The 26,224-nt window shown below is 46.2% G+C and overlaps 2 protein-coding genes across 2 annotated transcripts; one reads left to right on the top strand and one right to left on the bottom strand.

Annotated features, from left to right (window-relative positions):
* Positions 1-1,748: 1,748 nt before the first annotated feature.
* nomo (nodal modulator) lies at positions 1,749-17,850 on the bottom strand. The gene is made up of 31 exons (XM_084685380.1): positions 17,590-17,850; positions 16,868-16,957; positions 16,734-16,779; positions 16,512-16,612; positions 16,286-16,389; positions 15,863-15,935; positions 15,605-15,757; positions 15,206-15,343; positions 14,863-14,952; positions 14,598-14,703; positions 14,274-14,424; positions 13,839-14,016; positions 13,445-13,586; positions 10,819-10,950; positions 10,310-10,446; positions 9,834-9,921; positions 9,548-9,611; positions 9,355-9,450; positions 8,700-8,906; positions 8,275-8,357; positions 7,983-8,142; positions 7,643-7,769; positions 7,367-7,480; positions 6,459-6,586; positions 6,114-6,255; positions 5,566-5,649; positions 5,002-5,112; positions 4,703-4,804; positions 4,119-4,238; positions 3,671-3,763; positions 1,749-3,302 (listed from the first exon to the last, which is right to left on the bottom strand). The coding sequence occupies exons 1-31, from the start codon at positions 17,773-17,775 to the stop codon at positions 3,171-3,173; spliced, it is 3,678 nt and encodes a 1,225-aa protein (XP_084541506.1). The 5' UTR covers positions 17,776-17,850; the 3' UTR covers positions 1,749-3,170.
* A 2,194-nt stretch (positions 17,851-20,044) lies between these two features.
* On the top strand, positions 20,045-22,046 carry klf1 (Kruppel like factor 1 (erythroid)). The gene is made up of 3 exons (XM_084686071.1): positions 20,045-20,375; positions 20,684-21,542; positions 21,860-22,046. The coding sequence occupies exons 1-3, from the start codon at positions 20,301-20,303 to the stop codon at positions 22,033-22,035; spliced, it is 1,110 nt and encodes a 369-aa protein (XP_084542197.1). The 5' UTR covers positions 20,045-20,300; the 3' UTR covers positions 22,036-22,046.
* The last annotated feature ends 4,178 nt before the right edge of the window (positions 22,047-26,224 follow it).

Raw genomic sequence — 26,224 nt, 5'->3', positions numbered from 1 at the left:
CTGACACTTAGCCCTGTCTGATCTCTGTCTACACACACACACACACACACGAGCACGCAACCACATCGGTCTCTGCGCACGGCAGCGAGTGGATATGGTTACACATCCTCCTCCCAATCAACCCGACCGCTACGCGTCTGGTCATCATCCGCCCTGAATATTTGATGTGTTCCATCTCCGCTCTCTATCACACACACACACACACACACACTCTCTTATTCAGTCACGCACTCTTGCTACCTCTTTCACACGTGCACACACACAGCCTAAGCCTACACACACAACCTCTCTCTTTCGACAGCCGGCTCAAACGTTTGGTACTAATGCGATGGGATGTTGTGTCAATTCTCTCACATGCGCACACACATATCCACACTACACCCCCCCCCCCCACCCCCCCCTTCTCTTCACCCAGATCAAGGGAGTGTTGATGAAGGCATTGTGACTGGCCTGTGTAACTCCGGATTCAGAGTGCATGGAAGGCAGCTGGTGACTGGGGTTCTGCATGACAGGCAGGAACAGTGTGTGAGGGAAAGAAAGAGAGAGGGAATGTGTGTGTGTGTGTGTGTGTGTGCGTGTGATACTGAGTGACATGGTAATACAGAGAGCAGGATGGCATGGGGGACCGCGTGGGCATGTGACATGGCACTGAGGTCACACGAGGCACACGTCGTCCGCTGGCAAAATCACCTCGCTGATTAGATTGACAGATGTTCAGAATTACCCGCTGCATTGTGGGTAAACGTAATTACCCTGATTACCATTTAAATAGGACGCAGCATTATATTTTTATATAGCGTGTCGTGACATGGGATTGGAACATCAGGCGAAAGCCTGAGATTAAGGTATGACAAGCTGGCTGTGGAACAAATCCGTTCAACTTTGAATTTGTAACTTGGAAACGAGAACATTTTAATACAAGTGTCCGTTAAACAGAAACATGAAATGTTTTCAAGTTGTAGTGTGTCACGCTGGCCTCGACACGTCATCCCATCGCGCGTTACCATGGCGGGAAAGGCCGAGGTGACGTCTCCCGCTGCTGCCACCAATGTTTTCATTCGCGCTCTCCGGGGTGCTTCATGTCTGCACCGACACTAAACCGGCAGCCTAGTGGCTCCTGCCGTCTAATTGGCTGTGTTTCAGAGTTGAATTACGGGTTTCCAGCGGGCGAACTACCGCTGCGGGTCAGGGTGGTGCCAACCGAAATGAGAGAGAATGCTCTCAGACGTGGCTATCATTCTCCCTGGCTGAAAACCTAGACTCAGTGACTATCAGTGGGTCTGTCGCGGTGGAGAGTGCATGGTGCACAGGCTAATGCTACCATCCTGGGGAGTGCGATAAGGATGGGTCATGGGGAAAAATAGAGGGAGGAAAGGAGTAGGAATAGTGACTTTTGGGGGGTTATAAATCTTCGACACTGGTAGCTGTGATAAGAATATGCAGAGAAAGTGAAAAAACTTGTGGGTTTTGGAATCTTTGTGTTCCATAATAAATGACTGAAATGGGTCTTTGAGATTAAGTAAGTCTATATGACATTGAGGAATATTGGCAATGTCGTACAAAACTCCTCTGTACGGTACAGTTGGTGTCCTAAATCACACACAAGGGCATCCTGAAACTCCTTTTCACAACTCCTTTGCTCACTGGAGGACCTAAACCAAGGCTTCAGTTGTCTAGGGTTTACTCGGAACAACTGTTTTTTTTTCAACCCAACACTGCCCCCCAAAGATGAAGTCAAGTAACAGGAATTCCTTTCAGTCAGACTATATTCATCGTCGCAAAAGATCACAGATTTTGACCAATGACAATTACAGCCCTCTCAACCTCCCTCCCCCCCATCCAATCTCCTTTTCCCCCGACCATGGCCTAATTGGCTTATCTTTCGACTTGGTAAATAGCCGTGGGCTTTTTCTTCCAACTTTCCATTAAAAATTGGCCGTAAGTGAACAGAACGGATGAATCACGCGTACAAAAAAAACAGAGCCCTCCATCTTTCACAGTGCTTCACATTATCGAGTGGTAGAGCAGAGAAACCCAACTCATTCGCTTCATTAATTATCGCCCACATAATTATCTTTTTTTTTTATCTTCAATCGGCCATGTTAGTTCAAACATGGTAGGATAAATGATAGTCGAATATCAATCATGCCATATCTTAGACACACAAGCAATGGCTCACATCATTCTTAGACTTTGAATCTGACAAATGCTTTCCCCCCCCCCAAAAAAAACAAACAAAAAAAACACTTGTAAAAGAAAACTACGGTTCAATCACTCACATCAACTCAGACAAATACATGTTAATAAATTAATCAACTAGAAAACTTAACGAGCCATCTTAGCTTTCCCTAACAAAAATCTAGCTTTCATCGATGTCTTTGATAAACCACATGATTTCAAACCCTTCCCTGTTCCTTCCCCCACCCTCCCTGAGCAGACAAACCTAAACCACATCACAGAAACCATCTTATTTTTTGGCAACCCCAGCCTCTATAAAACTCCATCACAAACACAACTATTATAACCATTCACAACTGGTAAGACTACAATTATTTTACGCAGCTTTAACAAGTGGAGAGGAAAATCCAAAAAAAAAAAAATGGTTTGTTGGCGAATCTGACAATTTGGCTGCCTTTGGATCCAAAGCCATGGCATGTTTGGATGTTACAAATTGCTAATCAAGTTTCTCTAAGTGACAGTGTTATATATACCTAATATATGGTGCCCAGTTGCCCTATTGACCAAAATAATCAAATAAGAATCAAAATGTTAACAAATTACAAAATACAAAAACCGGCTCAAATTCATTAACAGTATGGACAATCCCACAAAAGCTGTGAATGTTCTAGAGCGTGATGGGAGTCCCAGAGCTGACGCAAACGCCAGCAAGTTTTCCTTTGAGCGTACCGCAACAGCCAATGAATGGACTCCTTTTCGCACACAACGATGGTCTTATTGGCTGAAGCAAGGGCTTGTGGGCGAGGGTACTGTTCCGTGTGTAGTTCATCAAGGCGCGGCTCGGGTCTCAAACCCCACTATAACCTCGTTCGCCTTCAAAAGTACACTACTTCTCAGCTTTACCCCCGCAGAATTCAAGATCAAAAGTAGTGTACGCTGTTTGGGGTGCGAGTGTGGGAATTGAGTGTCACGCCCTTCTAGTGGTTTCTATCCTATGTGCGCCTGGCTTTCTGTCTCTTGGCCTGGCGTTTGGCCTCGTCCATGGCGGCGTTGTCTCCGCCGGACTGGGACAGGCCGCGGACGCCCTGGAGACGGTTCACAAGCTGCAGGAGCAGGGGTATCACCTTAGGGGAGAGTGGAGGGGAGGGGAGAGGTCACACTTTCATTTGAAATCTCGTAGCATCATTTAGCCTGACTTTTACTATCAAATAGTAACCTGCACTGGACACGGCAAAATGTTTACTGTGACGAAAAATACAAAATAAATGTTCACTGTGGGAAAAATGCAAGGTAGTTAGTAGGGACACCTAATTGACACAAGTCTAGGACTTGGTGTCCTCAATGTGTCTACCTCTATCTAGCTGCAGTGTGCCTACGTGCGGCGGCAAATTCGACCCTCCTCCAATCTGTTAAATGGTTCACTGCATTACTGTTTCACAAGCAGAGAGTGCTTGGAGTGGAGAGGGTGGGGTGCAGAGCGCTGAGGTAGTACCTTCTCGTGGTTGTAGGCGGCCAGGAGGAGCAGCAGGGTGAGAGGCAAGGCAATGTAGGAGCCTTGGGCAATGTCCTGGTCAGGCACTTTACGCTGTAGGGGGACAGACAGGGATCTCAAGTCAATAAACTCAGATATCTGGTTTGGCAAACTGATGGTAAGCATTGAATACCATCAAGGATATGTGCACATCTTTTTTCTTTTTTTTAAAGAAGAACCAAGTATGTGTTTGTACTTTGGCACTCAACCTTTATTTACGGGGTTCCAAGTGTCTTGACCGATGGAAATGGAACTTTCCCGTTTTCGTTTCTTCATTTAACATTCACTTTAGCATGGCTCGAAACCCAACTTACACGGCCAGAAGCACTTTCTGCTTGTGTCGTACATTTGAAGACTGCATAAAACCTAGCGTCAACACACACAGTTGGGTGCCGAACTGGTGTCTTACATTGGGGTTGAAGGTGAGGGTGACATGCTTGTGGTAGCCTGAGGACGTGAAGGAGACCTGGGGAAGGCTGAAGTCAAACTGGGAACGAGACAGTGTGGAGTAGAGCATAAGGACGTAGGTCTGGGGAGAGAGAGAAAGAGACCCAATCAGACAAATGAATCAGAGAAATATTGTAAAAGGTGGAAAAATGTTTTTTTACTTTTTATCTTTTTATGTATAGCTTTGGTATAATTCCCCCCAAATATTTGGGTCCTAGGTTGAATATCTAACTAGAAAAGGCAGGAGTCTCTGTCTGGTTGTGTTGTGTGTGTGTGTGTGTGTCTAAAGCTCGACTCTTTCTAGAATTGGTGACTGTATGGTTGTCACTGTATAAAATCACTGGATAAGTGGTTTGCGATAGAGATGCTCATTTTGGAGAAAGGAAAATTGACTGATAACCGGTGGATGGAGCCATGGAGCTTGTGAGCCGCAGACAGACGCGGCACTATGATTCCCCCCCCCCAAGATGCACTGCACTAGTGTGCACTGCCAGTGGGCACCGCTCAAGTTCCTTTTATTGTTGGCAGAGCCAGCTGTAAACGTACCTCTCCATCTCTTTCAAGGGGTGGGAAGTGGAAGAACAAGGACTGGCCCAGAGACACACTGTTGATGGGGTTGTCCAGGTTGTCACTCTTGTACAGTTTCACCTGCAAGGGGCAAAGACCATCAATCTATCAAACCTGTCGGCATCAAAGTGCATAAAGAAGATTTCAAGTGCAATTTCAGCAAAATACATTATTTTTCTTTTTATGAGGATGATTAACGACTAGGATGTGACTGAACTTAGCATTGGCACTTCTGATTTATAATTGTAAAGTAAAAATATAATTTGTTTGTGTCTTACAGAGAGAGTAGGCAGGTGTTCTGATGAGGTGATTACATTCCCACTCAAGTCAAACTGATTGATCTGCCTGAAGGCAATAATGTTGACACCTTCAATGTCGTTGCTTCCAACCTGCCAGCACACACGAGAAAAAGGAAAAATAAAACATTAAAAAGAGGGAAAAAAATCTGTATCAAGGTACGCAAGTACATATGTCACATGCTATGATAATAACATGAAATTAAATGGTATCCCATACCCCAAAGATGAAAGGTTTTACACATGCAGTCAGTCATGCACAGGGGCTTACTGCATTTCAAAATACTAGTATTACTAATCACCTCAAATCCTTTTTGCATCATTTTCTGGTGCAAAGGAACAAAAAGAATAGCACAATGATTGCTATATAAGCAACCAAATAGCTAAGGCTTGTACAGAACCTCAAAGAAATCAAAATGTTAAAGAGGCAAGGTGTACTATTCGAGGTCTGAAATGATTGTGAATTCTTTCCACAAATGCTAATACATGCTAATGCTACATATGCTAATGCTAGCGCTAACAATGTAACATAATCCCCCCCCTAACCTCTATGGATCTGTGCTGAGGCAGGGCTCGCTCAATGTGGTCGTTGCCCTCCGCTCTCAACTGGATCAGGTACTTGCAGCCGGGCTGTGGGGTAAAGGCAACATTAGCAATTGGATGACAATACATTTTGAAACCTACTCGTGAAAATAGATAGAACAGATGCTCTTCAATAGAATATGAGTTGATCCAAATACACACAGATACATGGGTGTGCATGGTGCTAAATATGCCTGTCATATAAAAAGCAGATTTTTGTATAGTTTAAAAGTAGGAACTAAGCATACCATCGTTTAAACCATCACTGACTTGACCAATACAATGACGGCTAAGCAGCTGTTAGGAGTACACACTTCAGTCACTACCCAGATTCACCCCAGCACGGGGGCCGGCACGCTAGGCCGTCCCCCAGCACGGAGGCCACACACGCTAGGCCGTCCCCCAGCACGGAGGCCACACACGCTAGGCCGTCCCCCAGCACGGAGGCCACACACGCTAGGCCGTCCCCCAGCACGGAGGCCACACACGCTAGGCCGTCCCCCAGCACTCACCAGGAGGCCCCTGAGACGGAAGCGTCCCTCCTCATCGGTGACCGTGTCCTCGCTGTACAGGCTGCACTCGCCCTGGCCCACCGCCTCCACGGCCACGTCGCGCTCGGCGTCGCCGCTCAGAGACAGCACGGCACCGTAGCAGCTGCAGACACGACACAAAAAGACAGAAACAAGAGAGGCACAACAAGGTGTCCGGTTACAGGGGCGGCCATTTTGGGACTCGCGTTCGGCAGGAAATGACATGAACCGAGCGTGCTGGGACTTGACAAGTCTACGGATTCTTTTATTTTGTGTTGTTTGTTGATGGCGGCCCCGTCTATTTTGAGTACCAGGCAGCGGACTCACCTGTAAGCAGTCTTGAAGCCGGTGATGTTAATGCTCAGGTTCTCTCCTTCCTCCACAGTGATCATCTGGGAGGCGGGTTCGAAGCGGAACTCCTTCATCATGGGCTTGAAGTAGTACTGGCCTGGACTCTGGGAAAGACGGGAGGAGAGGAAAGCGCTGAAGCAATTTCCTCGTTCATGTATGGATCTAACCGTCCACGAATCCATTCATCCATGAATCTACCTTTCAAGCCATTAAATCATAGCCAAAAGGTTAATTGCTCTGTTCTACCACACTAAAGCGCTTTACCAACAGGGTGTCTTACAAGCCATGATTATCACTGTGCTTATTTGGGATTAAAGAAAATAACCAGCAGGCAAATCACATTTTGTACATTTTGTATTTTGCATGAAACAAAACTACAGCATGCAGTAAAATAAAAGGAAAAAGGTAATCCTTTGTTGAAAATAATGCCACGGGGCTCTACTTTGTGTTTTTACGTTTGTAGTTTCCTTTTTAAAGATGCTTGCATCTCCTGAGATTCCCTTCTTACCTCTTAGAAAGGATGCGCACGGTTTTTATTTGTGATGCTGTCGAAAGGTCAAGATCCTGAACAAATGTTCTACAGTCGCAATCCTTCTTCCTGCCTTTCTTGTTTCTTCCCCCTCCCACTCCCCCCCTCCCTCCCTCCCTTCCCTCCCTCCCATGTCAGACCAGACCTAACCGTCAGATCGGTAAACCCCACCCGAGGGAAGAATGGATCCGAGCGGTTTCAACACACCCGTGAGGCTCTCCCCCAAAGTCTTACGAAAACGGTTTTCTCAAAAAAGAAGGGAGGGAGGGAGGGAGGGAGCGTTTGCGTCAAACGGAAGCGCAGACAGCGGGTTATCAAGTGGGGGGGGGGGGGGGGGGGGGGGGGGGGAGCTCACCAGGTTGTTGAAGGAGAGCAGTCCCGTGTCCTGGGTCAACAGGTTGGAGCGGAACTGGCCCCCGCTCAGGGACAGGAGGACGCCTGAGAGGGGCACGTCGTCCTCGGACCTGATCTGAGGGAGTCAAAGAGAGGCACGTTAAGGACGAGCAACGAGAAGAATCCACTCTTTCTCCAAGTCTCATTCGACGGTTTTCGAGGGGCGAAAACATCTTGTGCTTTTCGTTTGATATGGACAGTCGGGGGACGGCGCGCAGAGCGGCCGCTTGTGCGTCACCTTGAAGGTGACCCCGGCCAGAGCGAAGGCCTTGAAGTCTCCCTGGGTTCCCTCCACCGGGCTGAGGACGAAGCCTTCCTTGCTGGCGCTGATGTCGTACAGGCGGTCGCTGTGCAGGGGGCCCACACTGGAGGGAGGGAGAACAAGGAAGAGAAAAAGAGGATATTTGACAACAACAAAAAAAACATTTAAAAAAAAATAATACCGGCATAGGAAACAACACTAAGCTCTGAACATTTTTAACAGAGCAAACACAAGTATGCATGGGCAAGCAACTAATACTAGCTTGTGCTTTGGGGTAAAAATTGACCTCAGCCTAACCCTAACACTTCTCTCTCACCTGTAAGCCCCGTTCTCGTTGGTAGCCACGGTGATGAGGGGTGCGGCGGCCCCCCTCTCAGTGATGGAGATCTCCACCCCCTGGAGCTCCGGGGACACGCCACCCACCAGGAAGAGGCCGGCCCGGCCCGCAATGTCCACCACACGGCCCGGGCATGACTCTGGAGGAGGAAGAGGAGGGGCATGGTCAGATATCCACACACACACACAGAATAAGCACTGGCAAAAACAATATAGGCACCTAAAAAGGACAGACAAAAGCCCATTAGAATCACACACACACACACTCTTACCTCCAGTGATGGTGGCCTCAACCTCAGGTGGGTAGAACAGCAGCTCCTTGGAGGAGGGAGTGACCGTGATCTTCTCCCCGGCCCTGAGAACAGGCGCGCACAAAATGGACCAAAACACGGTCAACACGGAAAGTAAACCCACTACGCAGCACAACGGGGCCTGTGTCTGTTTGCGGTGACGCCCGTGAATCGGTTTCGGAGCACATTCTCATTCACATCGAGCCGCAAACCCTACCTTACCCCTACGCAAAAAGTGTTCAAACCGTTTTTGGAACGTTAAGCATTCCACTTACGTACACGTTTTATAGTAATGGTTATATATAAAATAATATATATATATATATATATATATATATAAATGCAAACACGAGTCTGAGCAGTCGTGCTCCAACCTCCAGATCCAATCCCACGCGGTGGGTCCCTACCTGGCCCAGTAGGAGAACTCGTAGTGGAAGGGTCCGACCAGCTCGTCGGCCCTCTCCTGGACGGGGGGGCTGCCCCCCTCCTCGGCGGCTCGCCGCTCCCTCTCCTGGCGCCGCAGCTCGATCTCCTGCAGCTGCTGGTCCAGCCTCTGCTCCTCCTGGCTCCTCAGGGGCCCCAGCACCAGCGCGGGCTCGCTCTCGATGGACGACCTGCCGTGGGGGGGGGGGGGGGGGTGACGGAGAAGGAGGAGGAGGAAGAGGTAAGCTGGGGCGGAGGCACGGAGGTGGAGGGGAATGACGATGACGGGAGGTTGGCGATCGAATCGGGTGGGTTTTTTTGCGACGGTTCGTTAGCGATAGGCTACGAGTTTGTTTCTTGGGTATGAACACTAGCCTGGCAGGATCGTAAGAGTGCTTCACTGGCGCGTGAGAAAACTGGGCAGGGCTAGAACTACATAGGAGTCAGGGACACTTGCCCAAGGTTGTTTTATTTTATTCCTGACTTGAAGGAACATTTCAGTTCATTTATTCCTTCGGGAACCTCTTATCACCTCAACCTCAGAATGCATTGTTGATATATTTCGGTCTCCATGAGGAATAAGTCTAAATAAATCGAATGGAAAAAGCTAAGAGGCTTCAGAAAGGCACGTTTTCATACTTGATGGTGATGGTGACGTCCAGGATCTTGTCGGTGGTGACGAGGCCAGTCATGTGGTGTCGGACCGCTGTCAAGGTCAGGATACTAGGGGCCGACCTGGGTGGGAAAAATGACCCGGAAACGGATTATGCCAGTGCTTCATACTTCCTGTTCAACCTCTGCAGTCACAATAGTCGGTCCAACGAGCACTTACGTGTCGTAGGTGTAGTAGTCCTGTTCAAACTGGTGGCAGGAGCGGGGGGTGACTTTGTACACACCTGGCAACCCGGAGTGGAGGTGAATGTTAAGCAAGCGCATCATTGAGATTAACATATATATGCTGCATTCTTTATTTAGCTTTCATAGGGCGGAGAAGAGAAGCAAACTGATGACAAAATCGAGGAAGATTTGCGAGAGGAAAGAGGAGTGGAGTGGGAGTGTGACTGGGGGGGGGCAAAGAATGAGTAAAACAGAGAACAAGAACTGAGATATGAATTTACCGGGCTTAGAGAGGCAGAAGCGGTTGACTCCCTTAGAGAGGTTGTAGACTCCGACGTTCTCCGGTGTGGTGCCATCTTGGAAGAACTCCTGTCAAGAGAGAGACTGGTTTAGACCGGGCGGAAGAACTCCTGTCAAGAGAGAGACTGGTTTAGACCGGGCGGAAGAACTCCTTTCAGGAGAGAGACTGGTTTAGACCGGGCGGAAGAACTCCTGTCAGGAGAGAGACTGGTTTAGACCGGGCGGAAGAACTCCTGTCAGGAGAGAGACTGGTTTAGACGGGGCGGAAGAACTCCTGTCAGGAGAGAGACTGGTTTTAACCGGGAGGAAGGACGGCTGTTGGGGGAGAGACCGCCTTAAAACTGGGAGATGTCGACAGCTCATGAACGAGAGAGTCAGAACTAGGAAAGTGTGCTCGTTTTGCGTAGACACACAAAACACAGACATTCACGGACACGCTAACAGACACACGACTGACCAGGGTGATGGCGTGGGACAGGGAGCAGCGCAGTATGTATCCGATCTGTCTGAACTCCACCCCCAGCACGTCTCCGTCCAGCACCTCCACCTCCACGGACTTGTGCTTCCAGCACCACTCCTCGTGGGAGATACTCACTGGAGAGACCACAGGGAAGGGGGGTCAGGCTTGAGGATAATTGATGAACACACAACACTGAATTCCGCACTGAATTTTTGGATATCACACAGTGACCTTTTTTCAGCTTTTGCTTTTTTTTTTTTTTTTCGCAAAAAGATTCAAAAAAAAAAAAAAAAAGGATATGAAAAGGTGTTTCATACTATGTCAAATATTAAGACTCACTCTGTCTTACATTATACACAAGTAAAACGTAGAAATGTGTTTAAGGGAGCCGCTGTACAGATACATATTCATACGGCAGTTAAGGTGATGCAAGAGTAACAGGTTAAAAACGCTGCCACGTTGAGTCACAAAGGAGTCAATGTCTCTCTCTCTCTCTCTCTCTCAACCTTTGTATTTGCCGGGCATGACATCGTCGAAGGAGAAGCTGAGGGTCTCGCCGGTCCCCGACAGGGGCACGCTCCTCCTCTCGCCCTGGCGGCTCACCGGCTGCAGGGTCACCGACAGGTCCTCGCATGACGCTGGGGGGAGAGGAGGTCGCAAGGTCAACGCCACGGAAAGATAATGGGCACCGTGCTGATTGTGCTGTCCTGCTAACTGGGAATACGTCATGCACGGTGGGGTTTAAAACCTTCAGTGTTTCCCACAGATTAGAAAGCAGATTGTGGCGGGGCATATATATTTTATGCCATTAAATATATATGTACAGTGGGGCAAAAAATGATTTAGTCAGCCACCAATTGTGCAAGTTCTCCCACTTAAAAAGATGAGAGAGGCCTGTAATTTTCATCATAGGTATACCTCAACCATGAGAGACAAAATGAGAAGAAAAAAAATCAAGAAAATCACTGTCTGATTTTTTAAGAATTTATTTGCAAATTCTGACGGAAAATAAGTATTTGGTCAATAACAAAAGTTAATTTCAATACTTTGTTACATACCCTTCGTTGGCAATGACAGAGGTCAAACGTTTTCTGTAAGTCTTAAAGAGCTTTTCATACACTGTTGCTGGTATTTTGGCCCATTCCTCCATGCAGATCTTCTCTAGAGCAGTGATGTTTTCGTGCTGTCGCTGGGAAACACGGACTTTCAACTCCCTCCACAGATTTTCTATGGGTTTGAGATCTGGAGACTGGCTAGGCCACTCCAGGACCTTGAAATGCTTCTTACGAAGTCACTCCTTCGTTGCCCCGGCGGTGTGTTTGGGGTCATTGTCATGCTGAAAGACCCAGCCACGTTTCATCTTCAATGCCCTTGCTGATGGAAGGAGGTTTTCAATCAAAACGATACATGGCCCCATTCATTCTTTCCTTTACACGGATCAGTCGTCCTGGTCCCCTTGCAGAAAAACAGCCCCAAAGCATGATGTTTCCACCCCCATGCTTCACAGTAGGTATGGTGTTCTTTGGATGGAACTCGGCATTCTTTCTCCTCCAAACACGACGAGTTGAGTTTTTACCAAAAAAGTTCTATTTTGGTTTCATCTGACCATGTGACATTCTCCCAATCCTCTTCTGGATCATCCGAAAGCTCTCCAGCAAACTTCAGACGGGCCTGGACATGTACTGGCTTAAGCAGGGGGACACGTCTGGCACTGCAGGATTTGAGTTCCTGGCGGCATAGTGTGTTACTGATGGTAGCCTTTGTTACGTTGGTCCCAGCTCTCCGCAGGTAATTCACTAGGTCCCCCCGTGTGGTTATGGGAGTTTTGTTCACCGTTCTTGAGATCATTTTGACCCCACGGGGTGAGATCTTGCGTGGAGCACCAGATTGAGGGAGACTATCAGTGGTCTTGTGTGTCTTCCATTTTCTAACAATTGCTCCCACAGTTGATTTCTTCACACCAAGCTGCTTACCTATTGCAGATTCAGTCTTCCCAGCATGGTGCAGGTCTACCATTTTGTTCCTGGTGTCTTTTGACAGCTCTTTGGTCCTGGCCATAGTGGAGTTTGGAGTGTGACTGTTTGAGGCTGTGGACAGGTGTCTTTTATACTGATAACGAGATCAAACAGGTGCCATTAAAGAAATGACAGGTCTGTGAGAGCCAGAGTCTTGCTTGTTTGTAGGTGACCAAATACTTATTTTACCGAGGAATTTACCAATTAATTCATAAATAATCCTACAATGTGATTTTCTGGATTTTTTTCTCTCATTTTGTCTCTCATGGTTGAGGTATACCTATGATGAAAATTACAGGCCTCTCTCATCTTTTTAAGTGGGAGAACGTGTACAATTGGTGGCTGACTAAATACTTTTTTGCCCCACTGTATTAGCTATGTTGGATGCTGTCCTCCTCTCATACTCTTTCTTCAATGCCCAACGCATCTATCTCTTTCTCTCCCTGACCCTGTCTTTATGCTTGAGCAGCACTGGTTGAAGCCTGAAAATATTGTTAACAATTTCTGCATATATGCAGGTAGCAACGCTAGTGCTAAATAACGATTTAGCTGGTCGGCTCCATGACGCCGGGTAAGTAGGGCTCGTGAGACAGCTCACCAAAAGAACGAAGGGGAACCCACTTGTCTAGCAGATTAAGACATGTTCGTAGGTACCTAGCGAAAAGTAACCTCAACTTTCCTAGACTTAGCTATGGTACTAATGCTGACGGCTCGCTGATATCGCATAGCGTCGTTGCTAACGTGTGCTGACGTTGAGAATGTGTGTGTATGTGAGAGACGCGTGAGTGACAGAGAGACGGAGGGAGAGCAGCTGAACGAATACGCTGCGTGTTTTAGTTTAAAATATATATATAGAACGAAACGCAATATGTGGCGGCCAGTGTTGATTCTCCGGCGCAGCGACACAAATTAGCCTGTGTGTGGGAAACACTGTACTTTGTGTAGTATGCAAAATAACGCTGTAATAAATGAGTATATAAATGAACTGTGTACGGAAAAAAAGGCAAATCGCTCAAATCATCCTTCATTTAGTCTAGAAATCTCCATGCTTGGTTCTCACACACGTGAGAGACCTATCAGAGTGGGTCCTAAGCTAGCTCCAGGAGAGCCGCCTCACCCAGACAGTAGACCTTGCCCGAGACAGAGGCCATGAACTGGGTGAAGAGCAGGTCGGAGAGGGGCCTGTCCACCAGGGACACTTCCAGGGTGTGGGGCCTCAGGGCTAGGCCGGCCTTCACCTCCGATTCGGGGAGGGTGACCTGGGGGGGGGGGTAACGGAGAAAAGGTGAAGCAGAAACAAACCACCGACAGCCACGGACGCTTAAAACACATGCTCAAATATGGGGGTCAATGCAAGTAGATAGGCCTCCTTCGGAACAACACAGTTGGATACACCCACCCCCAGCCCAATGCAAGGAGACAGGAATCCCTTTACAATGGGAACGGCCACCAAGCGACATGACTGCCTTTTGAAAACAGAACGTGTGTTAGTGTGTCTGGCCTTCTTGTACCTGGACGCTGTAATCCCCGGGTTTGGCCTGGAAGCAGAAGGCCCCCTGCTGGTCGGAGTCGACGGTGCGTGCGGCGGTCTGGTCGGGCCCCAGGGGGGTGAGGGTCACCCTGTAGCGGCCCTGCTGCTTCAAGCCCTCGGGCAGGCGGCTCACTGCAATCTGGCCACACATGCTGAACCTGGAACCGGCGTTATCAAATCGAGTTAGGAATCTTCTCTTTCAAGTCACGCATCTTTCCTTAAAAAGGAGGAATTTGTTCACGTCGATCCATTCCCCAACAACAAATATTTCATTATACTACCTCTATGTCAACGTTAATGTGAAGTTACTTTCCAAAAGGGTGCACAAAGTCAATACCGTAACGTTGAACGGTGTTAGTTTTGTTACAGAATTAATAACGCCTGACTAAATATTCCATGGAGATGATTGGCTCACCCAGCGGTGATGATGTCGGGCAGCTGGGGCGTGTTGGGTGCTATCTTGACCGTGATTGGCTCAAAGAACATGAGCTCCTTTTGGGTGCGGATGGTGTAGGTGCCGGCGGTCATGTTCTCCAGACGGAAAGAACCATCCTCCTTTGTCATAACTTAGACACAGGAAAAAGAGAGGGGAAAATGAAAGAAGCAGAGATAGAAAGAAAGGACGAGAGAGAGAGAGAGAGAGAGAGAGAGAATGCCAGAAGGCCGCAAACTCTGAAAACAAGCACGGGTTTGACCTCGCGGAAAGCTGGAAAGCGCGCTTTCGCGTTGCCACGGTTACCTCTGATCTGGTTGTTGAGGGTTACCGTGACGTCGGGCACCCCCTCCCCGTCTTGGCTGTTGAGAACCCGACCGGTCACGGAGAAGCCCATGACTTTAAAGATGGGCTGAGAGGCAAAGGGGAAATGAAAAATGAAACGAGACACTATAACCCATCACCTCAAATGATATCATTTGTTTGAAGTAGTCCTTCCATGTAAGCCCGAAGCAACAAGGAAACCTGGCTTTGAAACACCTCGGTCAGGAAGCAGTCTTCCACCACTCACCTCCAATTTCAAGCTGTTGTGCTCCACTCGGAAGTCCATGCGAGAGGGCGCCACATCAAAAGTGATTCTCTCTCCTCTGTAGAAGGGCACCTGAGACAAAGAGACGAGACAACTCGTCTTAGTTCTCAACACAAGGGGCTTCTCAAGGAATACATATCAAAACAAAACACATCCACTCATTTCTGAGATATGTGGCAAGCATTGGGCCTTAGAAAATAACACACGTAGTCACAATGAGACTAAGAGGTGGTGTTGCCATTGGGAAGCCATCCGCTCAGAAACATTGTCTTTTTTCTTTATCATCCAGCATGAAAATGGCGGAGGCCATCTTGGGACGACCTACCACGCTGTATTCCCCGCTGGCCAGGGAGGGGAAGGTGAAGGTGCCATCGTCCTGGGACAGGGCGCTGCAGAGGTAGACCAGGGAGTCATCGCCGGACTCAGCCCCCTCAACCGGGGTCGTGCTACAGCTGCTGATATCCTGGAAGGAGGGAGGGACGGACGGGGTGAGACAGATTTTTGCAGGGTCCCAAATACCCACACCAACCCTCCCATACATATTCCATGATCTACAACCTCGACATCCTCGAGTCAAGAACTCCGACCTTCGGCTTTACATGCATTTAAAATGGCTTCATTTGTTCAAATGAAGGAAATACCTCAGGTAAGAGGTCAAAAAATGGTAATAACAACAATAAAAAGAAAGACAGATGGATGTATGGGGTGGGGGAAAAAAGGCTACCTCTTTCTTCACGCTGGCCGAGTACAGGAGGAAGGTGACTTCCTTCATCGGCTCCCCGTCGCTTCGCACCTCCCCTGAGACGTCGTATCCTCCCACCACTAGGGGCTCCACGGCCGGGGCATTGGCGTTGGACACGCGCACGGACGTGGCGCTCTGCGGAGGAGAAGGCTAAGCGGTCTGTGCGATCCGTTGAGGCAGTGCGAGGTCACCGAATTTGGGACGTAGCGTCGGATGAAAAGCAAAAACGGAAATGCTAACCTGCTCCAGAGTCCAGGAAGGATGGGATGCGGTGATGTCATAATTTCCAGGAAGTACTTTGAAGAAGGAATACCTGCATGAAAAAAATAGGGAAAATATAAAAACATTGTTTGAAAGGTCATTCTAAAAGTCTACAACCATGCACCATACTTTCATTGTATGAGTTAGCCAAGGCCATAATCCTAATACATATTGGGGGGCACACATCCCCCCCAATATTCAAATCTGGTCAAAATGTCCCCCCAAATATATTGATATAAAAATATAAATGTGCTACGCTACGACAGGCAACCACGCATGCTGTCCAAAATTATCATAACAAAATAAATAATGTTGACTCCATGACTATGGCCTTGGAGTTAGCTACAAGGTCACTTCTCTAACACCAGCACTGGTCTGGACACAAGTGACCGGTTCTCTTACTTTCCACCAGCCTGTGTGAGAACAGCCTGTTTCTCCTCGGATCCTTCTCTGCTAAGTCTGACCTCCACTCCAGCTGGGCCCAGGAGATGCCCTTTACTCAAAACCTAGGACACACACGAGAGCACACACACACACACACACACACATTAAAAAGCCATAGACACAATGTACACGTATAAAACGTACAACAACAAGAAGGTTTGTCTCGCAGATGTTTGTCTCGCACCGTTCCTGACACGGAGAAACCGGTGAAGACAAAGTTAATGTCCTGTTCCTTGGTGCAGATGTCATTGACCCCGTCCACATAGAGGTCAACACTGGTGGGCTCTATGGACACAACACGCACAAGAAATACTGGTAACAATGCATAAGGCCCCCCAATGCCAATTCTTCTGGAATGATTATAGTATGAATGTGGTAACACTGGTGATGGTAGTGATCCTCTTACCAAAGCTCCACCCAAGTGGAGGCTCAATCTTCAGTACAAAATCCCCCTGCAAACAGACAGGAGTTCACCATTAGCAACCATCAATGACTAACCAAGTCATTTTCAGCAATAAGCTTTGTTTATCGAAATTTTACCTTGTCGTAGAGAGGGATCATGAAGTAGCCATTGAAGGGTGCGCAGTCTGTCTGGTATTTTAAGGACCCTTGCTTAGTGTAGAGTTTTATCTAAAGAAAAAGAGCGTGTTAATAGCCGAACACACATGCACTTGATGTTAAGCTATCTGCGATGCACCAACACCAGCTGTCATTTAGCTCTTAGTAGTACGGAGGCCATGTGTAGCATTAGATTATTTGACAAGTTAGAGCTAGCTACCTAATCCTATTAGCTTTAACTGTGAAAGGTCCCATGTAGCTACCTCGTCAGCACTGAGGGGTTTAGGGTCGGCAGCCATGCAGCAAGGATGTTTAAATGGAAACTATTCCTTGTTTTATAAATAACTATAAATGTAGCAAAACGAACAAAAATACATAGTCTCCGTTTGAACATTTTGTTTGCGGTCTTGTCTGGCGTATCAAAAATGATAAAGTGGCTAGCCCTACACGGGTCAAAATGATAGACATACAACGAATTTGGTCATAAACTTTATGATAAAGTTGCTATGCCCGAAAAGTCAGTACAGTAGCGGTGCATTCAGGAATCGTGAAATGATCGTGCAGTGAAACTGGCTATTGAATGAATTTGCTTTACTATGTTAGCTAGCAGGCTATTGAAGTTAGCCTAATTCAAACTGTCAGTCCAGGAGCACCCCCATCCGGCGGCTAGCTCTGGCTAGGCCGTCTCGTTACTGCAGTCTCACCTCGATCAGGGAGTAGTTGATTTCAACATCGGATTTCACAAATCCACCGCATGCTACCACGATGTCATCCGCCGAAACGATACTAAGTTGGCAGCAAAATATGCCGAACAAGATCCCAATAGCTCCCACGTCAGCCCGTACAATTACTCGGAACATCTTGGCAGACCGATTATCTTGAACGAACATTGCACGCTGCCTCCGGTTCCGTATCAGCTGAGCTCTGAGTTTGTCAGTATGAAACTCTGAGGCCGAGCTGTCGACATCTACTGGTGTGGAGGTAAAAATGGAGCTTGAGGAACAACATCCGGTTCCATGGTAACGTTCTGAAGTTAACATGTTAGGTTACATCAAAGCCTGTTTAAGGATATATAGATATCTATATTAGACATTCTCTGGTTACATGTTATAAATGAGAATGCATATATGCTGGTCAGTAGATGTGTAATGTTGAACAGGCTGCATCATGGAATCATGGACAGATTCAAATAAAATGGGCCCCTGGACAAGTGAAAAGAAACAAAAAACGGAGATTCAGAATTTCTTCAGGAGGGTCTACTGACTGGCTCCTCCGGAATGTCAGGAGATGATTGAAGTTCAAGTTCAAGTCTTTTATTTGTCAGGTACACAGAACAACACAAGGTCAGACTGGGCACTGAAATTCTTAAGACAAGACAACGCAAGCACCTGGCATAACAGAACATATAAGTATACAGAACATAATTTACATCTATGCTGAGCTTAAATAAATGAAACTTCATAAATATACAGATAGCAATAAATAATTGACTATACAAACCCTAATACTAAAACTTCCTAAATTACAGATAACAATAAATAATACACTATACTAACCCTAAATGTACATACAACCTATTTCAACCCTATAACCTATTCTAACCTAAGTGGAGTACAGTACAAAGTACCAGCAACCCTGGAACACCTTCAAACCACATCCATTCAACCCTTCTGACCACACCATCCAGACTAAATCAACTCAAAGTATTTTCCTAAATGAAAAATCCATTGTAGTTTTCCATTTCATCTTAGGGGTTGAGGTGTTGTACTAGTCCTTGTTTAGCACATCCATGTCTTAATTTTGCATAGTGGTGCTCCCCTATAGAACCAGGGTCAGAGAGTGGCTCTTTATCAGTGATGGTCATCAGTCATCAGAAACAACCAGCCAGTCAGAATGTCTTTATCTGTCCTGAGACAGGGGCCTTCTGGGACCCGGCACAAGCTGATAATAACTAAACGGCACATAATCGCTGGCTACACACAGGTCGTTTTCTCAGAAATTCACGTCACATAGCAGGCATAGGTGTGTATATGCGCGGCCGTGGTAGTTGGACAAGCAGGGGGTGGAGATTGATACCCTTTTGAGTTCGGAATGGTGAGGAAATATTGAACGGTATCATGTTGTTTTTCAGTTCTTCCTTTTTTTTGGTAAAAATGTACTGTCGTTTTTTTTTTGTCTTTCTAAGCACTCTGAATAATCACTGGAACTTATATTATGACAATATGTTGAAATAGTTTGTACATTAAATATTGTGTTGTGAAAATTGTGAATAAATGATAATATGATAATATGATAATACTATATGCAATGTTTCAGGAGTCTATTTGTCGAGATTATATGCAATGCTTTTCCCACAAAGTATTGTGTTTGTATGTATTTATATAAATTTATGCTTACAGTGTAGAGGCCCAGTGGGCACCTATTACAGCACATATGAACACAAAACACAGACACACAGGCACACGCATGTGAATAAACATGACTCATTAGATAGTGACCAATCAACGACTATAGCCTCAGTTTTTATGTGAAATAAGTCAATTTCCCCCAAATTGTGAGACGAATAAAATATAGAGACTGTTGCGTACACCAAGACACAATTATGATTGGTTGGAAAGCAATTACTCATTTTGAAAAGAAAATACCAAAAGGTTCTTCTAGAAAAAAAGTTTTGATACAATTAGAAATATACCTTCATGGGCAATGGTTATGGGGAACTCTAATTGTTTGACAGTATTTCTCAACTTTCTCAGAGACTTCTCTGTCACATTTAGTCATTTAACAGACGCTTTTATCCAGAGGTCTGTCTCTTCAAGGCTTCGCTCAAGGCTTTCCTGGTCAAGTGGACTGTCAGTATTGTTATTCAGGTGTATCGGTTGAATTTATTCCTCAGAAATACAGAGGAGGTACAGTGCTAGAGATATTAGTTAGAACAACTCAGTGTTCATTGAGAGAAACAGGACAGGAGGCAGGACAAGATCAGGGGGTGATATTACTGTACAGACACACACATACTAAGACACGCCCCAATCACCAACTGTCACAAAGTACATGAACAGAGTGATTTAGGTTCATAGCTGAAAGGGGTGAAAGAGAGGGAGAGATAGAGAAAGAGAGAGAGAGAGAGAGAGAGAGAGAGAGAGAGAGAGAGAGAGAGAGAAAGGGGGGATAAGAGAAGGGGAAAGGGGGGAGATATAGAAAAAGAGAGCATGAAGACACTGTAGACATCGTTAACATTTTTCAAAGTTTAGCATCAATTGTGCCAGATGAGAAATAGGCAACAAGTGCACTGTAAACGTTAACACGTTTTCGGAACTAAATTCGAACCCTTGAGATACGGTCATATGTTCAAACGAAAAGAAACAGCTCCCAGCCACTCACCCTCTGTCACTCGACTTCACATCCAGCCAATCGGATGGCCTTGACTCAGGCTGTGCTGCCATCTTTCAGCTCCTTCTCAAACTTATTTCACTCCAATGACAATATGAAGGTAGGTTGATTTTGTTTTTTTATCAATGTTAAGCTGTCAATTTTCTTGGTCATATCTCGAGAGTTTGAGTCTCAAATTTGGAAACTTTTTAGTTTTTTATAATATGTAGACTTATTTTTATAGTTAATAAAAGTGTATCTTATTTTTTTATATATAAAAAGGGTTTGAATATCAAAGAGGTGATGAAGGTCACATTACTGTCACATGACTTCAACACATATTGTAATGTAAAGATGATTTACCAAGTCATATACACTGAAGCCAGTAAATGTGTTATTATGGTTAAAAGAAGTAATTTCTTTCACTAGGTGAGGATGTTTGAGGATGTTTCACTCAGTCTGGAGTCACCAAGCAAGAGACAGTTAACTGGCAACACCGACCAGGAACAGGTTTCTCAGCCAATGACAAAGGATAACCTAGATGATGAGGGCAATGTCTCCTGGGACATGGAGTTCCTACTGTCGGACTGGACCAACATATCACCTGAAATGAATCCGTCCATGCACAACAACACTCAGCAGCTTCCTCAGCTGGACCAGAGGGGATTGTACCAAGATGGAGGGGTGCCAGAGCAGCAGGTAGCACCAGAAAGGCTCCATATGGGAACCAGTAGCCTCATGATTGAGCTTCTATCCCCTATAGAAACCATTGATGTATCACTCCCAGAACTGTACAACACAGGGTACAGCAATGACCAACAACAAGCGCAACCAACTGTGGACCACTATGGTTTCCAGTTTGCCCAAAACCAGGAGAGACACCATGAAAGAGCCAATATAGGCCTGAACAAGGTAAAATCCTGGGACTTTACGGGACACTACTACCCTCAACATCCCTCAATGGTGACCAGCCCCAACCCCCGGTTTATCCATGCCTCGAACATGACCCCTGACCCCCGACGCTACAGCTACGTCCCTGGGTACCCCCTCCACCCCGGCCTCTACCGCCACCAGGCCAATTACACACACAGCCAACCCCCAAGCCATTTCCCCCACTCGCAGACGCACTTGGCTGGCCCTATGGCTCCCTCTGCAGGGGTGGAGGGGAAGCGCGGCCGGAGGTCAACCACAAAAAAGAGAGCTGCCGTTCATTGCTGTGAATACCTCGGCTGTAGCAAGACCTACACCAAGAGCTCCCACCTTAAAGCTCACCTTCGCACTCACACAGGTAATATGCAAAGTCATACATGGTAGACTCAAAGGTAAACATGTACATTCACACAGGGTTCTGAGTGGTGGTGTGTCAACCCACACCACCACTATTGTAACATGTATGCAACCTCTTATATGTAACCGTACACAGGTAACAACAATCTCTTACAGGCAACAATACCTAGAATCTATGTTCTAGTTTCTAGGAGCATTTTCAGTATCCAGCATGTTCAGTATCTCGGCCCTAGATACAGTGTCATGTCCGTGTCAACTTTTTAGCTTTGTTGACAAGTTGCTATCCTGTCATGGCTAACCTTTGATATCCCGCCCCAGGGGAGAAGCCCTACCACTGCACCTGGGAGGGCTGCGGGTGGAAGTTTGCACGCTCTGATGAGCTGACGCGTCACTTCCGCAAGCACACCGGACAGAAGCCGTACGAGTGCCTGCTCTGTCAGCGGGCCTTCTCCCGCTCCGACCACCTGGCCCTGCACATGAAGAGACATGCCTAAACTGGGGGGGGGGGGGGGGGGATACACGCTCACCGTTTGCTCTTTTTGTCTCGCACACAGACACAGTATTCTCGTGGAGCGGAGATCACACACGCCCACATTAACACACACACATACATTTACATTACATGTATTCATTTAGCGGACGCTTTTATCCAAAAGCAACTTCCAAGAGAGAGCACATACACCGACAGCACTTACCTAAAGGCAGGTAATCCTGAGTCGACACTTAGACTGAACACTAAAAAAGGCCCTTGTTGAGTGTTGTCACATAAAGGACCTGAGTGCCAATGACACAAAGGCCAAATATCAAACAAGTCAAATGTTAGGTCAACTCTGTTGTCAAACTGGGTGATATATTTTGAAATGGGAACTTTATAAAAAAAAATAAGATTAGGAACTATTCATGGGTTTCAATCTTTTCTGTAAGATGTTTTTTATAGAACATAGTTCATAGATGTTTAGGTATGTTTCCTTATTCTTGTTTTATGCTCAGTTTGTTGATTGTTTGGATTTATGATAGGTAGCTTCAGAAGGAAAGAATTTCGGCTGTAAATATTTCATTACTCTGGTCAACCACACGGCAAACTTAATTTAAATGACATTCCAATTTTATATTTATTTTTAAGACTTTAAATACAGATGTAATATAATAGCTTAACACTTTAAATATAACGTTTTTACTATTGAACGTCTTAAAAGTCATATTCCGTAGGTAGCTCAAACTTCTTTTGGAGAGTATAGCTTGATGAGAGTTATTCGTCCGGAGCAGTCTGTTGCACTTTCTCAATCGTCTTGCAAGGTAGGCTATTCTATCTGCGGTTTATGAATTTCGTAATTTTCTCATCCATTTGTATAACTTACTTACTTGCACATTAAAATAAAGCTTATTTTCGGCTAACGGCTGCATGTTATTTTCCTTAAATTCAGTTTTCGTAAAGTAGTCTGGCTCGATTTTAACGCTCGATAAATATTTGACCACACGATGGTGGTATTGTACAGAAAGTATATAGACAGCGGTTGGGTTCGTGCGTGTATGTGGGCTACTTTTACCAGCTGACGCTGCTGTGGTGTTATTCAAAGCGCTGTTCTCTTGGCACGGAGAGACGTTAGAATCTCCTTATGTAACCCAACGCAGTGTGATTAATCCGTATGATGTCAGATGAGAGAGCTCCTCATCACGTATGCCCCCCCACAGCTCTCTCTCTTTCTCTTTCTCTCTCTCTCTCTCTCTCTCTCTCTCTCTCTCTCTCTTTCTCTCCCTTCACTCCCTCTTTCCCTCCCTCCCTCTTTCTTTTTTCCTTTTTCGCTCACCCATACCCACACCCACAAAAAGAATCTCAAAATTTGTAACACATGCAAGCAGGCACTCATTAACATATGCACACAACCACACACACTATCTAGTTCCTGTCTTACATTGTATTTATGTGCATTACAGTAATACACAAACATTGCTGAAAGGGTCTACTGTAAACCTCAAACAGTGTTCAGCAGACTTATAGAACCACACACTCACAGACAAAAACACACACACACGAAAACCACATACATTGCTAAAAGCTGTGTACTGCAATCCCTTCTTTCACAATTCAAAGAAGTGTTCCTATATTCTTAACACATTCCCCCTCTATTCTTTGTTAGTATATAAGCAGTCTACATTAGCTGTCTACACCCACCTCACCCACCTTTGGTTTACAGCTGATTGAGTTAATAAGGATAAGGGCTTTTAATGACCCAACGTGGTTTGTCTTAGTTCTAAGTCTTTCGTTTGAGTATTTCCAAGTATTCTTCAAATCCTTGGTTCCACCTTTGCCATAGTTTTTTTTACGTCGAATCCAGACATCTATTTGTCCCAGTGACTGGCAGAAGGCTTTTGGAGAGGTTGACCTCACCTGAAAGATAATCTCATAACAGGGTCAAAGCCTGACAGGGGTCAAAGGTCAAGAGTGACAAGGACATGGTCGGTGACACTTAACCCTTTGATGAAACAAGATTTTAAAGAGAAGCAGAAAGGGTTCTTAAAAGGTTTCAGAAGGTTCTACTCACCAGAAGACTAGTGAAGAACCCACTATGGTTCTAAGGTGTGTGGAACCTTTCATCGCGTGTGGAACCAGGGGCGAACCAGGTTTCATTAAATAATCATTGTACATTATACATTATGAATTATATTATCCGTCCCCCCCACTTTATTTTAAGAGAATGACATTTAATGGCTGCATCCTCAGTTCTTAAAAAAGCTGTCCCACCCACATTTGAAAACAAACCTACACCCCCGTGTGGAACCCACTTTGGCTTTAACGTGCGTGGAACCTTTCTTTCCATTCAGCACACAGACAGTCAAAGCTCTCTTGACAGGTCGTAAGTTCATATAATGAAACATTCAGAGACATATACATAGTTGCTGACTGTATGTGAATGCTGGCAGCGGGGCCAAAGTCTTGCATATCTCCAGCCAATCCCATTCTATCCAAGCTACATGGTAAGCCGCTGATAAAAGTAGGGTTTGGCAGGTAGGGTCACTGATGTCCACGTTACTGTATTTCATCATTGGATTAAGTTATTTATTTTTGCGAGGTAACGGATTAGGCAGTTGAGATGGGACAAAGGGAGGGATGGAGGGATAATAAGAGAGAGAGAGTGATAGAGGGAGGAAGAGAGATAGAGGGAGAGAGAAAGAGATAAAGATTACAAGAGGACCTGAGGACACAGGCAGTGTCGTGACCTACAGCGTTATCTCTTGTTCCCCCCTCCCTCTTCTCCCTTTCTCTCGCTCGCATTCTCTCTATCGCACCCTTTGTCTATGAACATGTGCATCAAAACATCTTTACAGTATAGATAAAGGGTTTATACATATATCTGTTGAAAAGAAGCTGTTGATTTTCTTTCAATCTAATTTTGGGTTGTGTTCTTGTGCAATTGCACTCATTTCATACTCAGTTTGCAAGATTTGGTGCCAAAAAAGAAAGTTCCACCATTCCTTCGTCTCGCTAGACCTCTTGTCCTCCTGCTCACCCCACCTCAACCCCTGTAAACTCCTCTCCCTCTTCTCTTCTCTTTCCCCTCCTCTGCCCTCTTCCTCCTCCCTTCCTCTGTACTCCTCCGCCTCTTCCGTCCTTAACCTCCACCATACCTCACCTCCTCTCAACTCTTCTCCCTCTTCTCTCCTCTCCCCTCCCCTCCGATGCTCTGTTCCTCCTCCACCCCTTCCTCCCTTCCTTCTCCACCCTGCCTCACTTCCTCTGAGGCGATTTGCCTCTCCACTCCTCTTTCGCTACTGAACCACACCTCACTTCCTCCCAACTCCCCTCCCTCTCCCCCTTCTGTTCTCTTCCTCCTCCACCCCTCCTTGCCTGTGTGGCCCCAGGTGACACATCCAGCTGCAGGAGCTTCCCCCGCCCACTCGGGGGGGGGGGGGGGGGGTATCATCTGGGCTGACCCCCCCTTCTCCTTTCCCTCCCTTTCCCCCTTTTCGATACACAGATACAGCATGCATGCACACAGTTTAGGAGAATATCATCTCTCCTCTCCCCTGACAAACATAGTTACTGTAGTTTAAATTAAACAAGTACAACATAGAAATAAGGTCCTTAACCGACATTTACAAATACCTATGGAAGACAAAAAGTGAACACTGATTGTGCAGCAGCATGTCTACATTGAGTAAAAAATAATACACTGTTTGTAAAACATCCATGGGCATACACGTACTCCTTTCCTTTCTCTGTTTCTTTCTCTCTCACCTCTCTGTGGCTGTATTTCTAAGACAGAGTCCAAACACGCACACAGACGCATGCGTGTGTACACATAAACAAAGTACAAGCATACCCATCAACACACTCCCCCAGCAACACATTAAACACACACGCACATACAGTGGAATGCAGGAGTTTGTCAAGGACAGGTTTGAACACAGTAAGGAGTCAGTCGAGGTCAGATATGAACACAGTGCCTCTGATAGGTTCCATGCACTGTGTTCCGTTCCGAGCACCAGATGAATGAACAACTCAGTTCTTGTTTTTCCTTCACGCTTCTGTTCATTCTTATCCCCCTCGTCAGTCATTCAATTGTTCTCTCTCTCTCGCTCGCTCTATCCCCTTCTTAAATGGTCCTAACAGAGAAAAAACAACGCCAATGTTGATGTAAAACACTTAGCTCTACGGAAACCACACTGAGCCAAATAGCCTGA

This window comes from Hypomesus nipponensis, chromosome 21, assembly GCF_054491055.1.
Source record: "Hypomesus nipponensis isolate SF chromosome 21, ASM5449105v1, whole genome shotgun sequence".
NCBI lineage: Eukaryota > Metazoa > Chordata > Actinopteri > Osmeriformes > Osmeridae > Hypomesus > Hypomesus nipponensis.
This window is presented reverse-complemented; position numbering and strand designations above follow the sequence as displayed.

Bases quoted from the DNA above. Each gene is read 5' to 3' on its own strand.
- nomo (XM_084685380.1), bottom strand. From the start codon at position 17,775: ATGTTCGTTCAAGATAATCGGTCTGCCAAGATGTTCCGAGTAATTGTA. The intron at 16,780-16,867 runs GTAAAATTTCGA...GTCTGTTTGCAG, and splicing joins TGATCCCTCTCTACGACAAG to GGGGATTTTGTACTGAAGAT. The intron at 6,587-7,366 runs GTGAGCTCCCCC...CGTCTTTCCCAG, and splicing joins TGCTCTCCTTCAACAACCTG to AGTCCAGGCCAGTACTACTT.
- klf1 (XM_084686071.1), top strand. From the start codon at position 20,301: ATGGCCTTGACTCAGGCTGTGCTGCCATCTTTCAGCTCCTTCTCAAAC. The intron at 20,376-20,683 runs GTAGGTTGATTT...TTCTTTCACTAG, and splicing joins ACTCCAATGACAATATGAAG to GTGAGGATGTTTGAGGATGT. The intron at 21,543-21,859 runs GTAATATGCAAA...ATCCCGCCCCAG, and splicing joins TCACCTTCGCACTCACACAG to GGGAGAAGCCCTACCACTGC.